Source organism: Brugia malayi (assembly GCF_000002995.4).
Source record: "Brugia malayi strain FR3 genome assembly, contig: Bm_v4_ChrX_scaffold_001, whole genome shotgun sequence".
NCBI classification, from domain to species: domain Eukaryota; kingdom Metazoa; phylum Nematoda; class Chromadorea; order Rhabditida; family Onchocercidae; genus Brugia; species Brugia malayi.
Window position 1 is genome coordinate 3904074 of NW_025062479.1, and position 12988 is coordinate 3917061.

The 12988-nt window shown below is 33.3% G+C and overlaps 3 protein-coding genes across 4 annotated transcripts; all 3 read right to left on the reverse strand.

The window, feature by feature from the left end:
• Window positions 1–1241: 1241 nt before the first annotated feature.
• Bma-jud-4 (Uncharacterized protein) lies at window positions 1242–3520 on the reverse strand (the record flags this gene model as incomplete). 2 transcript variants are annotated; one of them, XM_043073536.1, is made up of 7 exons in its annotated part: window positions 1242–1319; window positions 1670–1846; window positions 2047–2166; window positions 2237–2328; window positions 2837–2937; window positions 3164–3240; window positions 3452–3520. In XM_043073536.1, 7 exons carry the CDS (start codon window positions 3518–3520, stop codon window positions 1242–1244), a joined length of 714 nt encoding a protein of 237 aa, XP_042929470.1. The 2 variants fall into 2 exon arrangements, with proteins under 2 accessions (XP_042929470.1, XP_001899520.2); XM_001899485.2 differs by having other exon boundaries at window positions 2231–2328.
• A 947-nt stretch (window positions 3521–4467) lies between these two features.
• Bm10952 (Uncharacterized protein) lies at window positions 4468–6717 on the reverse strand (the record flags this gene model as incomplete). The annotated part of the gene is made up of 7 exons (XM_043073537.1): window positions 4468–4669; window positions 4742–4820; window positions 4911–5078; window positions 5221–5325; window positions 5497–5637; window positions 6063–6219; window positions 6640–6717. 7 exons carry the CDS (start codon window positions 6715–6717, stop codon window positions 4468–4470), a joined length of 930 nt encoding a protein of 309 aa, XP_042929471.1.
• An 804-nt stretch (window positions 6718–7521) lies between these two features.
• Bm4025 (Uncharacterized protein) lies at window positions 7522–12431 on the reverse strand (the record flags this gene model as incomplete). Its single annotated transcript, XM_043073538.1, has 13 exons — window positions 7522–7662; window positions 8112–8211; window positions 8312–8448; window positions 8536–8661; window positions 8748–8896; window positions 9342–9450; window positions 9579–9662; window positions 9867–10007; window positions 10235–10384; window positions 10870–10990; window positions 11302–11426; window positions 11780–11941; window positions 12303–12431. The coding sequence occupies 13 exons, from the start codon at window positions 12429–12431 to the stop codon at window positions 7522–7524; spliced, it is 1674 nt and encodes a 557-aa protein (XP_042929472.1).
• Between the last annotated feature and the right edge of the window lie 557 nt (window positions 12432–12988).

Consider the following 12988-nt stretch of genomic DNA (forward strand, 5'->3'; position numbering starts at 1 on the left):
GAATATAATGTGAATGAATGGGATATATGTTGTGTATTTGTGGACTGAATGGATAATGATGATGATGATGATACATCGATCTAACTAACTTTTTTCTTCCTGTTACTGCAGAGGTACGTACATTCTGCTGAAACGATGTTCTCCGACGAAAATGAGTGCACATTTTCATGTGCAAAGTAGTTCTCTACTAGGAACAAAAAAAAGTGAATTGAATTGATATTTAAAGATGAGGAAGATGTCGTGTTACAGCACCAAAATTTTATAATAAAAATAAAGGATAATGACATGAACGATGAACTGGTTTTTCCTTTCTAGTAGCAGTATAAGCAGATCCGTTCTGTTATAACAAAGTTCACAGCTACACCACTTTGACTGTCACATATATAGTTGACAATTTTCTGATTGTTAGATCGTAATTAGATTGACAAGAGATGTAATTCATTCAAATAGTAAATCATTTTTTGACTGCTCGAATTGTTTGCTTTCTCCTTTTTTTTTAAAAAAAAAAAAAAAAAAAAGTATCCTCTATCTAAAAAAAAAAAAGAAAGAGGAAAATATCAACAAAATCTGCGTTATTTTAAAATCGTTTTGACTATTTAATAGTGTATTATGAGGATTTTTTTAGCACAAAGATTTTGATTTGAAACTGCTTTCTTCAGAAACAAGAACTCTCCTTGTTATCATGAAATTTTTTGAAAAAGATGAATAACAAGACGTATTTGCGAATATTTTCCTGAAGCTTAAAAATGACATGTAAATGAACCTTCACTTCAGTTAATGGACAAGATTATGAAAGCTACCAGAAAATTAGAAGTGTTTTTAAGGTGTTTGAAAATTTTTCATAACAGTCATCCCTAAAAAAAGCAAAATCGTAGGGAATTAATATAATTTATAACAGTACCAACAGCTTGCACAATGAGGGTTCATTTATTTTTAATCTTAACTTTATGAAATTAGAAGTAAATGTAAGAGACTATCTGATATAAATCTCAACATCAGCTTACTTTTAACAACGTTAGCTGCAACAGTCCTAGATATTTCCTAATCAACCGAAGCTTTTACAAATTTCTTTTTTCTCCTCACATACCATACCATTTAAATTTTGCAATATTTGAATAAAATAACAATTAAATATGTCTGGTGATGTTTCTTATATTGGGATGATGTTTTAGGTACGTGCACGTAAGTTACAAACATTTTTCAGTTGCTTTATTGAAATTATTGGAAATATTGTATTCATTTCATACACACTTCACTCCCTTTCGTCTGGTAAAATCTTTCAACTCAAGACGAATATTACGTGGAAAATTTTTGACAATCTGAAAAATAGTTTATTATTCTGCAACCAAAGTGCTAATTTTGTCTTTTTTAAAATACTGCTCAGACCAGATATTATTCTGTGTATAACGTTAAATCTATGTGTTCCATAAAAACGTGTACATAATGAAATCTATAAATTTTCACACATGAGCTTTTCGAAAATCTCGAAGGATCACTACAACGAATTCGTGTTGTAGTATTAGTAAGATCACTACTATTTTTTCATTTCATTACTATAAAGGTTTGTCTTTTGATTATTGAAAAAATTAATTAAAACATAAATTCAAATTCATTTTTGCAAAAATTCCTATAGAAAAAACAAATGTAATGTTTTGAATGGTTCACCTACCCCAAACCACTCATCAGGCTCTGCGTAAGCGAGAATATTCAGCGCTTTTCGTGCTTCATCCGATATTTGGCGCATATGCAGTAGCAACTGTTGCTGGCAGCGTCGGCGTTCTCTCATATATTGGTTGTAAGCAGTAAGCTGATTTCTAGTTAATAATGATACGGCGAGCAGATGAATCTGAAAATATAAAAGATCTCGGAAATGATTTCAGACTTTTAATTTGTGCATTCTGGGAAATGAAATATGATATCCTTAAACGCTTGTAGAAAATTATAACTTGCATTATTCACATCTTTTTTCTTGGAATCACTGCTTACTTTGAATCTGTAATATGCTTGGTCATTTATAACTTTTCAGTAACTTGACAGGATTCTTACCATCTCTTCACGTAATCCTTCGGATGGAATGTTTCGGTCGTTCCATAGTTTCGTAAAATTATTGATAATATCTTTATTTGCATCTTTTAGAAATTCCGGGAGTTCAAAAGTTTCCGAAATCTGTAAAGTTTCTTGTTATATTGATTGCTGTGAGCGATCAGCATTATAGATTAAGAAACATTACAGGCACTTCATCATAAACAGCTTCATTTTCTGGAGTTGAAGAAACGCGGTCGCTAACCGAATTATATCCATAACGACTGCTATATATTTCCGAACTTACTGAAATAATTACATTTTGTTTCTTTTCATATTTTCTATGCTGAAATGCTTTTACAAAGCAGTAATCTTAAACAAAATGAGGATCCACTTTCAATTGGGGTTTTTGAATTGATGATATCATCATCGGTTTAGGTTACCGAATCTTCGGTATGATACGCCTTTTGAAATTCACTTCTGCTTTTATGTGCCTTTGATGTAAGTAGGGTCAGCTATTGAAAAGATGCAGAATTTCGTGCAGTTAGATATGTGGGTGCTGTTAAACATCATTCGATATAAAATTTGATTTTACCATGGAAAACTGAGCTTTTGTCAGATGTTATACTTCTGAATTTCATACTATGTAATACTTGAATTTTTTTCGTTTGCTGAAATTTTGATGGATATAAACCACTTTTTCATACAAAATGAAAAGGTGGAAGAATGGGAATTGAAGGCCTTTAATTCAATCATAATACGATTCTTTAAAAAGTTTGCACTGCTGATTGATACTACCAATACTAAAATTAACCTGCATGACGATATTTCGTAGGGAAAATATTAACGACTGTAAGGATAACATCAGTAGCAATTTGTTCCGCAACGCAGCTTTCTCCGGATTTGTAATTTTCCCTGTGCAGCCGCATTATTATCTTTCCATCAAACATAAATAGTCAAAAGACATTAAAAGAGATTTCAAGGTTCCCGAAAAAATAATTTCCTGGCTCAAAAGTAAACTGGTCTGGAGACTACTCTCATGATGGTCGTAAAAATGAATTCTTGGCATTTTTTGTAATGACTCCTAAACTTCACATTAACAAACAAGAAGAAACATTTTAAGTTGTATTTCGAGGCTTACCAGATATGTCGCAACTTTTCCCTCGCAAAATCTGGCATCTGATTATACTCGGGAGGTAGTCGGCAGGGACGTGACACCTAAAACTCAATATAAGAAAAGTTATGTACTCTTGGAAAAAAAAAAAAAGCAAATAAATAAAAGCACATTTCTTGATCACTCTGATTGTGGAATAGTCAAACATAATTTAAAAACGTCGTTGAAAAAAAAAATCAGTTTTTGATGTTTCATTCAAAAAAAAGGTTGAAAAAGAGAACCAAAAAGTTATGAAAAAATAAAAAAAAAACTGACGCTTGTTGCTATGCTTTGATGTAATATATTAAATGCAGAATAATGCAACAAGCACAGAATTACCCACATCTAAACAGTAAGTCTTCCTTGAAGTTTACATATATGCCTAAATTTAATATTATAATTACTGGACTTCATAAGGAGAAATAATATATTGTTAACAGTCAAATCTTCTCCTTCACTTTCATCAACCCAATAATAATCATTTCTCTATGAAATTAGCTGTTCATTAGAGGTTTAATATCCATTGATTACTTTAATTCTAATCTGAATAAGTAAAATACACTTCTCGAAAGCTTTAAAAGGTAAAACATAACGACAAATGAGGTCCACTGCTTCTGGAAGAATTTCTTTCAACTGGAACTGCCGAAGTATAGAGAAAGTAATGAGCGTCTATTTATTATAGGAAAAGTCAAGGTGATTACTTCTCCAAAATCCAGTTCTTTCATGAAAAATAAAGATGTGCAGTAGATGAACTGACACAATCATATCGTTCTCTATCCATTAACTTTTGAATCGAAGAAACCACTCACTTATCTTATTGAGCTTAAAAAATTTTTCTTGAAAATTCCATTAAAGCAATTACCAATTGCAAGCAGAAACTCGTTTTTCAATCCAAAGTGAGTTATTTTGATTATTTATGCACTACCGTACTACCATGTTTTCAAAGTCGTAACTTTTCAGCATAATTAGGAACTTTTTCAGTCAAATCCGCAGCATCATTAGACGGTCAGAAGGCAACACTTTCTTCTTTTCAACTAGTTGCGATGTTGTATTTCAGTCAACAAACAGCACTGACAAAAGATACTTTCATTTGCTTACCTGTAAACAAATAAATTAGCGGGCTTAAATGCAACCAAACGTATGCAATCAAAGCTGCCAATAGAATGAATATACATGGCTTCCACTAAATAATGTCACATTTGATGAGACAAACATTCCCTAGTTTCAACAAACATATAAAGAGTTTGTAAAACAATTATTTATTCCTTGTTAGCAACACACTGTCACCATGATCATATGTCAGCAGCACAATTGTCCCCATTATCCCCATCATCACCATTATCACAGTCTTCATCACCATGATTAGTATTATTATCTCCGTTGTCATGATTAATATCATCGTCTTCATCGTAATGATTGGAGCTATCACTGCCTCCATCGTCATCAGATTCTTCATCGTAATTTACACCTTTGAAGTCTCCATCTTTATTATTTCTGCAGTGAAAACATAAAAGTTAAAACCAAAATAAACACCACAGAACTTTTCTATCATCGAATTTATCTTACTGCTTAAATTTGCCTGTCTTCTGGTCATCGTCACGGCTGCGAAATGCACGAGTCTGACGAGCATATACATATTTTCGTGCTGTAAAAGAAAAAAAAAAGTTTTATATATCTAAAGTTGATAAAAAGATGTAAATTATTTGTAACAAAGTGGGACACAAGTAGATTTTACCTGAAATGCTGAACTCCTTCGTTTCAGTGATTGGATAGCCACATTTCGGGCATGGTAAGTTTTTATGATCTTTATCATACTTAAAACCTTTTCGGCGAACATGATCATTGCAACAACAGACCTTACATCGCAGACATGTATATAGGCCAAAGCGATTGCATGACATACCTAAAAAGTATCTGTTTCACCAACATCTCGAAAAATTATCGTTGAAATATTAATGTTTTTTCGCTGTGGAAACTTCATTCAAACAGTAAGAAATTCTTATTTATGTTAACACAAAATGAATTTAAGAAGTCTGTACACTTACATTTGAAATTTTCATTCTCAAGACGTTGACAGTTTGCCTGATGTTCAAATTGATCATCTTCACACAAAAAATCTTGACAAAAAGCACACTGATATATTCGCCCACCTTAAACTTATCAAGTCTGAAGCAGAGAACGAAAAAGCGAAGAAAATCGAAACGTCACGCATAAGTCTCGTAGCATGTCTTTCCATCCGTCTTTTCTTTCTGACTTTATTTCTGAAATAGTACCACGAATATCATTTAGAATAAAGTTTTTCAAAAAGGGAAAATAATAACCGTGTTCGCACACGTTTCGTTTGCATTCCATACATTGAGCACCGCGCAATGGACATTTACATGGATGAGTTGTAAGACATTTTTTACTATGGCATATGAATGCTTCACAATAATCACATAGTGCGCCCATCATTTGCAAACCTGAACATCAGATTTGCTTTCACAGATGTCAGCAGTATGACAATGATGTGTAGTAAATGTAATGTGGATTACTTAATTTACTTATTCTTCCTGTACTACTACATTAGCCGAATCTCATTTTCGCATTTCACTGCTTTTCATCCATTTATTTCTCGCTGTAATTAGATTAACACTGACAACATAGAAAGTTCACAGCATGTTACATAAATCACTCAGTCCTTTGCCTCAGACTGTCTGATTTGCATGTGGTATCTATCTATCCAGGTCAGTGTACTTGGAGTGTCTCGTGTATTTTCACATCTGTATTCAGTGAGATTATACAAACAACTTTGGTGATCTTTCATATGAATTATCACACATAAATCCGTTACTTTATAGCAAACCATATCCTAACAAGAATAATTTAAACAAGAGCTAAATCAAACCCGTTACACATCTCCCAGCATGTTTGGTAATACAATCTCCCCCTTTCATAAAACATTTCTGTTTACCACAAGCTGCACATATTGGTGCTTTATTTACTGAATTACAGAAATAACAAAATGCTCGAGTCTTCTGGTTTCGGGAACATTTATCGCACTGCTGAAAAATTATGCAGATTTAAACCGCTAATGGTTAAAATAGCTAGTGGAAAAAGTTGATTCGTGATCCAGTACCGTTTATTGGGAATTCTTGCGTTTCGGGTAGGAAAAGCACTGCTTCATAGTACCTAATGCAGAGAAAAAACCGGATATCATTTTAGAAATTTGTTGAAATCTCTCAACCGGAACATGCCATCCGATTACATTTAATCTGCTCTGCATTTAGCAATTATTTTTTAAATAAGTTCATGGAAAACAAGAAAATGAAGCAGACTTCGACATTTTTTTGCTAAATTGCAAGCTATTTACACAATTATAACTCAATTTTAAGTAAAGCCTAATTGATGGAAAGACGAAAAATATTAATAGAATGAGAACATGCCATCAGTTCATTGCATGGATGACGTGTAATATCTTTTACAATACTATTCTGGATTTCTTTTCGAATTTCCCGTTGCTTTTCAGCCTTCTTCCGAGCACCTGACTTCTTTTTTGGCATATTGCAGTGGACGCTTAGGGGGAAATAACAAGACGGCCAAGAATGAGAATGGTTCTATGTATGTCGACAATCACACCGCTCGCAACCTATAGAAGCTGGAAAATGTAACGGTAATTCCTGCCCCACCATTTAAATACTCATCCTCTTAAAACCTGAAACTGAAATTTGTTTCTGTCAAGAAGACCGCACTCAAGTTCAAAAGCATTTGCAATAAGAGCAAATGGAACCCTACCAATAAACGGAGTGAAATTTTTTTCTCGAAATCTGCAATTCAAAATTGAGCAAAAATAGGAATAAGCTTTATTTTCCAAATACGATAGAACCAAAAATTAAACAGTCATTTGCACTGAAATAGTCCACATTATGCTGCATCAAAATCATTCTGATCACATTATGTTTTAGCTAAAACAATGTGGAAAACACAAAATTATAGCTACAAGAAATTAGCTGATGCAAAAACTGCACACCAAACCGTCTTTCTTATTCCAAAATCTCGACGATTACTTCGTTATGAAATTCCTTGAATTCAACTTTCATAGTATGAAAAACCTATACTATTCACGAATGCAATTTCATTATAGCAGCTCCGCATATTTCACACAAATGCCTAATTGAGAACAACAGTACAGTGTTTACTAATCATCACTAAGCGATAATATCACAAGAGCAGGCAGTGAATGGCAATATGGTGGTAGTTACTGCAAAGTGATAATTGTAATAAAATTTTTCATAAAATTTTCCATACTACAAGTATATCCAATGATTGATCCACAAAAAATTTTCACTGAAAATTTATAACTACCATTAAAAGGTGGAATTTTGCAGCTGATGGAGAAAATCACTGAGGATTCCAAGTGTAATACAAGTCTGATCAAACTGGGTACCTGAAGCAATTACTTGTGCGCCTAGGTACGCTGCGTTGTACCTCCACGGTGATAGATGGACCTGAAGGATATTAATATACAAGTAAATATTGATTATATATATTTATTTGTGTATATATAATATTGATTACCTAGGAAATTTTAATTTGAGGGGAAACCTACTGCTGTAGTTTGCTACATGCTACAGTCTAAATTTGGTAAAGCAGGGATGGAACAGGGAAAAATAATTTATGGAAAGCTGCTGCACTGACAATGGAAGAAAAACTGATCTGAACGCAGTTATGCAAGTCTCATGATTATATTTTATAAATGGAATAAGTTAAAAGGGAAAATCATTTTAAATACAATGGAGAAAAGAAGTGAACACTGTGTATAATCAACCTATTCCGCAGTGAAGAAGTCAGTTCCTTTTATAAGCATAAAAATTCAGACAAAGTATGATAGAGCACCAACAGAACACAAGTAATATTTGAACGTTTTTATAATGCCAGCAAAGTGTAAAAGTACTACCTGGGTGTGTATAATTGGTGCCACGAGTGATGCTACTTCTATTTCCAATCTTTCAGCTAAACCAGGAAGTAGAGAGACGCCACCAGCCAAGTAAATATTCCTAAAAAACAAACTCGAAATTCAAATCACGAAATGAAAATGTTTTCAGACTAATCTGTGTCAGAAGATAGTGAAAACTCCAAGAACAAGCATGAATTTACCTGAACAATGTTTTCCTACTATCAATAGGTGATAACTGCACAGCTTCAAATACTAGCTGATGAAGCGCTTTTGTATCAAGACCCCACCTTTTTGGTTTAAATAAACCTTCAGTTGTAGTGAAGCGAGCAGAATTTATCTGAAATGAAGCTTCATTTCGAATAAACGATGAAAATATTTCAATTAATAACTAGTTGCAAGTCAAAAGTATATAATGATCACATACTTTGAATGAAGACATCATTTCACTAGTTGGTTCGAACTGTTCAATCGAAATGACTGCATCTATGTCGCAAATGTTATTCGAACATTTTTTAACTTCTTCATCATAGTCAGTAGCAACGAAACATGCCTTCAAATACAAAACCAGTCACACATAATTACGTGTATCAAATATTAAAACAATTAGCTACTTATGGAAAAACAAGGAATAAATACCTGCTCCATAACAAATCGCGAAATGAGCATTTCAATTGATGATTGAAAAGTGTAACTGCCGTTCGATTCTATAAGTTTTGCTTGTAAAGCATTAATAATTTGAGTCGCGCCACACGGTAATGATATAATCGCATTATCGACAACATAACCTTTAAAAATGCATGGCTTTTATTAATAATCTCGGTAAATACTGGTTGTGTTATTACATCTTCGTTTTGTACAAAAACGATATCAATGAAGATGCGTACAATTCTGAATGTTAAACATTTCTTACTTTATATTTAACAATTATGTTTGGAAATTTTCCCCATTATTGCAAAGTGAAATTATATGCATATATGTCACTTTTTTATGTTTTGAAATTTCTTTTACTTTTGACGAGTAAATACTGGCAGCCTCCTCATTTAAGTATCATTCTTGCTAAACTTGACGGGAATTATACCGCATAATTGCGCATAACAGCGGTGGATGTCAACCATTTAAAAATAGAACCTAGCATCAAGCAGATACCAATTACTGGGTAAAGAACAATTTTATTCCAAGAAATTAGGAAATAATACGCAAAGAAGTCAAAGAATGTGATTATGAACATACCATCGATTACTGGGACAATATTGACACAATCGCCGATATCAACGACGACACCAGTAGCAACATCGTAGGCATACAGTACAAGGCTTGGCTGACGCGATATCGCTGCACCCTTGAAAAAACGGATTTTAAGACACTTAAAATTACTAAAAAACGAACTCTATCTATATATGTTGGTCTAAAAAAGTACCAAAAAATATTAACAAAAAATAATGTCATGAAAAACAAAAAATGACGAACCTGGAAACACATTTCCTCTAAAACAAATTTCAACAAATCCGCAATGAGAGCAGTAGGAATATTTTGCGGAATTGAAAGCAAAACCTAAAAAATTATGTTTTATTAAGTGCCTATTAATCATTATCCAAACAAAAAAAAATAATAAAACTAATAACAATAAAAACAGTATATAAATATAAAAAAGATAAGACATATACCTGTTTCTACAGTTAAGCAATTCAAATATATACAATTTATTTCTATCTTTAACACAACTTATTTCACGAAGGAGAAAAATTACACATTTACCCGATACTTAGTCGGATCGACTTTCAAATCATCAACACATTTCTGCAAGCAAGCTTTCAAAGCTGGTCGGTGAAAAACATACCGATCCAGTGAAATATCCGTTGCGCGCAGTGGTCTTATCAATTCACCCTTACGACGATTCTGAAATCATATTGTTCTGTTTGAACTGTACTGAAATCTTAAAGTTACACGACGTAAAAACACATCACAATTTGGAATTTTATTTCATAAAATGTGAAATATTTTTCAGCTAACAGTGATATCACATACATTACATAGTAGCACTATTTTGAACTGAATCTTAAAGCATCTTTAAAGTGCTTCATCCCACAAAAAACAAAACTGTGTTAAACCAAAAACTAACGAACCTCAGGTAGCAGTGCATCACAACCAACAATGAATTTACCATCATCTTTAACAAGGACTATTGTTGGAAAAAATGACTGTGGTAGTGAAGGTTCCATTGTTAATACACCAGCACGCATTGAGCACGATCCAAGCTCAATAATAGCGACTTTCTGCAAATGCATGTTATATAAAGTACAGAAATGGAATAGGAAGTTCCCGCATAAAAGTTGGTTCATATCATTTATAGAATTGAACAAACAAAAAATGGATCATAAACGACGTTTCCGGAGCGAAACAGAATACTTGAAATTATTCATGACCTAATGTTCACTACTTGAGTCCTTTCCTTTGGATGAAATAAGAAGCATGGAATTGATAAAGTAGACTTAGGAAGCTAATACAAGTTGTAATTCTCAATTCTCTCTACTTTATGCACAAAGAAGTGGAATTTAGAATTCACTTAGCACGCATACGAATTAATGCTTAAGACATTCAAAACATTCATATACGAACTGTGAAATATTTTTGAGTAAACAGGAAAAAATGGGAAAAGAAGTAGGGAACAAAAAATGTACTTGATTGTAGGATCGCAGTTTTCCATTTTCTATAGCTCACGTTATTTAGATGAATAATCAGTTCTAAATATTTTAACAACCTTGGTGATATGAGGCAGTGGAGGATAAACAGGATTAACGAATGTATCAAGATACGATGAAGCCGCATGACTGTTCATAGCCTTCCTCCATTTATCAAATACATTGGCTCCTGGCGGAATTCTAAACAGCCACACATGTAGAACAGATGACCATAAACATTCCAAAATATGATACATTAAAGTGATGGAGAAGAAATCTACACTTCACTAATACGAAATAATTATTACTGAAAACGGAACAACTTCTTTTTAAAAGTGAATAATACATATGTATGTATTTTGTCAAAAAATAGCAAAGAAACTACTTACAAACGGCACATTGCATCTGTGAGTAATGAACTGAGAGCAAAACAAAAAGTCCTAATGGGATCAATATCAATATACTCCTCAGAATCAACTTTAATTCGTAAATATGACTGATATGAAAGTGACCTCAACACCATTCTGATATGACTCTTCCCGCCGTGTATATAAAGTGCATTTTCATCCCTGTTGGCATCTACTTCACAGCCAGAAAGCAGCACTTCCCCTACTGGAGTATCATCTGCGAAATGTGACTGAAAATTCAAAGAATGTACTCATTATTCACTCCCAACAAACAAAAGGTAACTCCAACTGCAGAACATTGTTGATTTGGAAAAACTTCCCTCCTTCCCCGTTGCACAACGCTAGGAAAAATTATTTTCCAACAATGCAAGGATTTCCATTGATGAACTACACAAAAGGACGGGATTACACCTAAAAAGTCTAGAAATTACAGGCATTTTTTGGTGTTGAACTAAATAATTCTTCGCGGATGTTGTGCTACAATTCAAAGGATGCCTGTTGTGAAATTGCCTCATATCATTTTAATATAACTCATCCCTGATCTAAGCTATTATTTCTTGATATAATGAAAGAAATAACTCACAGCAAACCACTGCAAGCGCCCATCTCTAGTTCGAAAATATTTTTGCACCCAATTTTTTTGCAATTCAGCGTATATGCTTTCGTCATCTACGGGAACTTCAAGATGTCCTTCCATATTAGTGAAACGATTAAGCTTTGACTCCTTGCGCGGTTCATAACTGACCTGTAATTTCGCTAAATTTATGGAGATGAAGTGCAATTCAGTTGGTAAAACGATATATAAATCAATATATGAAATCAAAGGCGTATTTCTCATTCACGTTCATTATTTCGAGCTATCAAACAACTGTAGAATAATTGATCATTACAGTTTTATCAATATTTAACCGGAAAACTTTCTGATAGTTAATTTTACACGGTAAAAAAACCAAAAAAATATGCAGCCCAGTGTAATTTCAATTTCCTGAACTCATAATCTTTGCCTGACATGACTAGCTTCATCCCAGAAATAATTTTATTTACTTAAAATCATTCCATTCATTATGAGTTTAATCATATGAAAGTCCAAAATTTTTAAACGTCACCTCGTACAGTTTATTTAGGAGAAGTGTCGGATCCCAATTACTGGTTGCCATGCTTTCGTTACTGACATATTTCTCCACTAAATCCTTACTTGTGCATAATTCTGGTGAAGTACGCTCAACTGCCGGCATTATTTTATAAGTGACTGAAGTTCACATCAATATCCGATGTACTATTATCAACTAGAACTGAAAGAGTCTTCACAATTTTTTAATGATGTTCCCAAAATCTTTTGATTTTCGACAGTCATGAATTATTGAGAGTTTATGGAGATCACTATACTAAAGTTATCACACTCTTTATCCAATGAATTTAGCACCAGTTTTGAAATGGTTCGAAAATGAGAACCAACTCGATATAAGGTAGCATTAGAATCAATATAGGTTTCAGGTTCTTCCGGCACAACCGACAGATGTTTTTCGAAAAAAGGCCGTGATATCAAGGATGATTTATGCCCTTCGCTCCTCCTACATGCACCATTTTGAGGATGATGAAAAGGAGATACTGTTGTAAATACAGTCCTTAGTAGCTGTTTGCAATTTGACACGATCACTGTTAATTCTAGTGTCCACCTGTTGGTCACAAAACGTCTGAAATTTTCGCAGCGACTTTATCAGCAACTGACACTGTTGACTCTTTTGTTCCCCAATATCTAAAACTGTTCATCTTTAAAGCAAACTAGTATCGA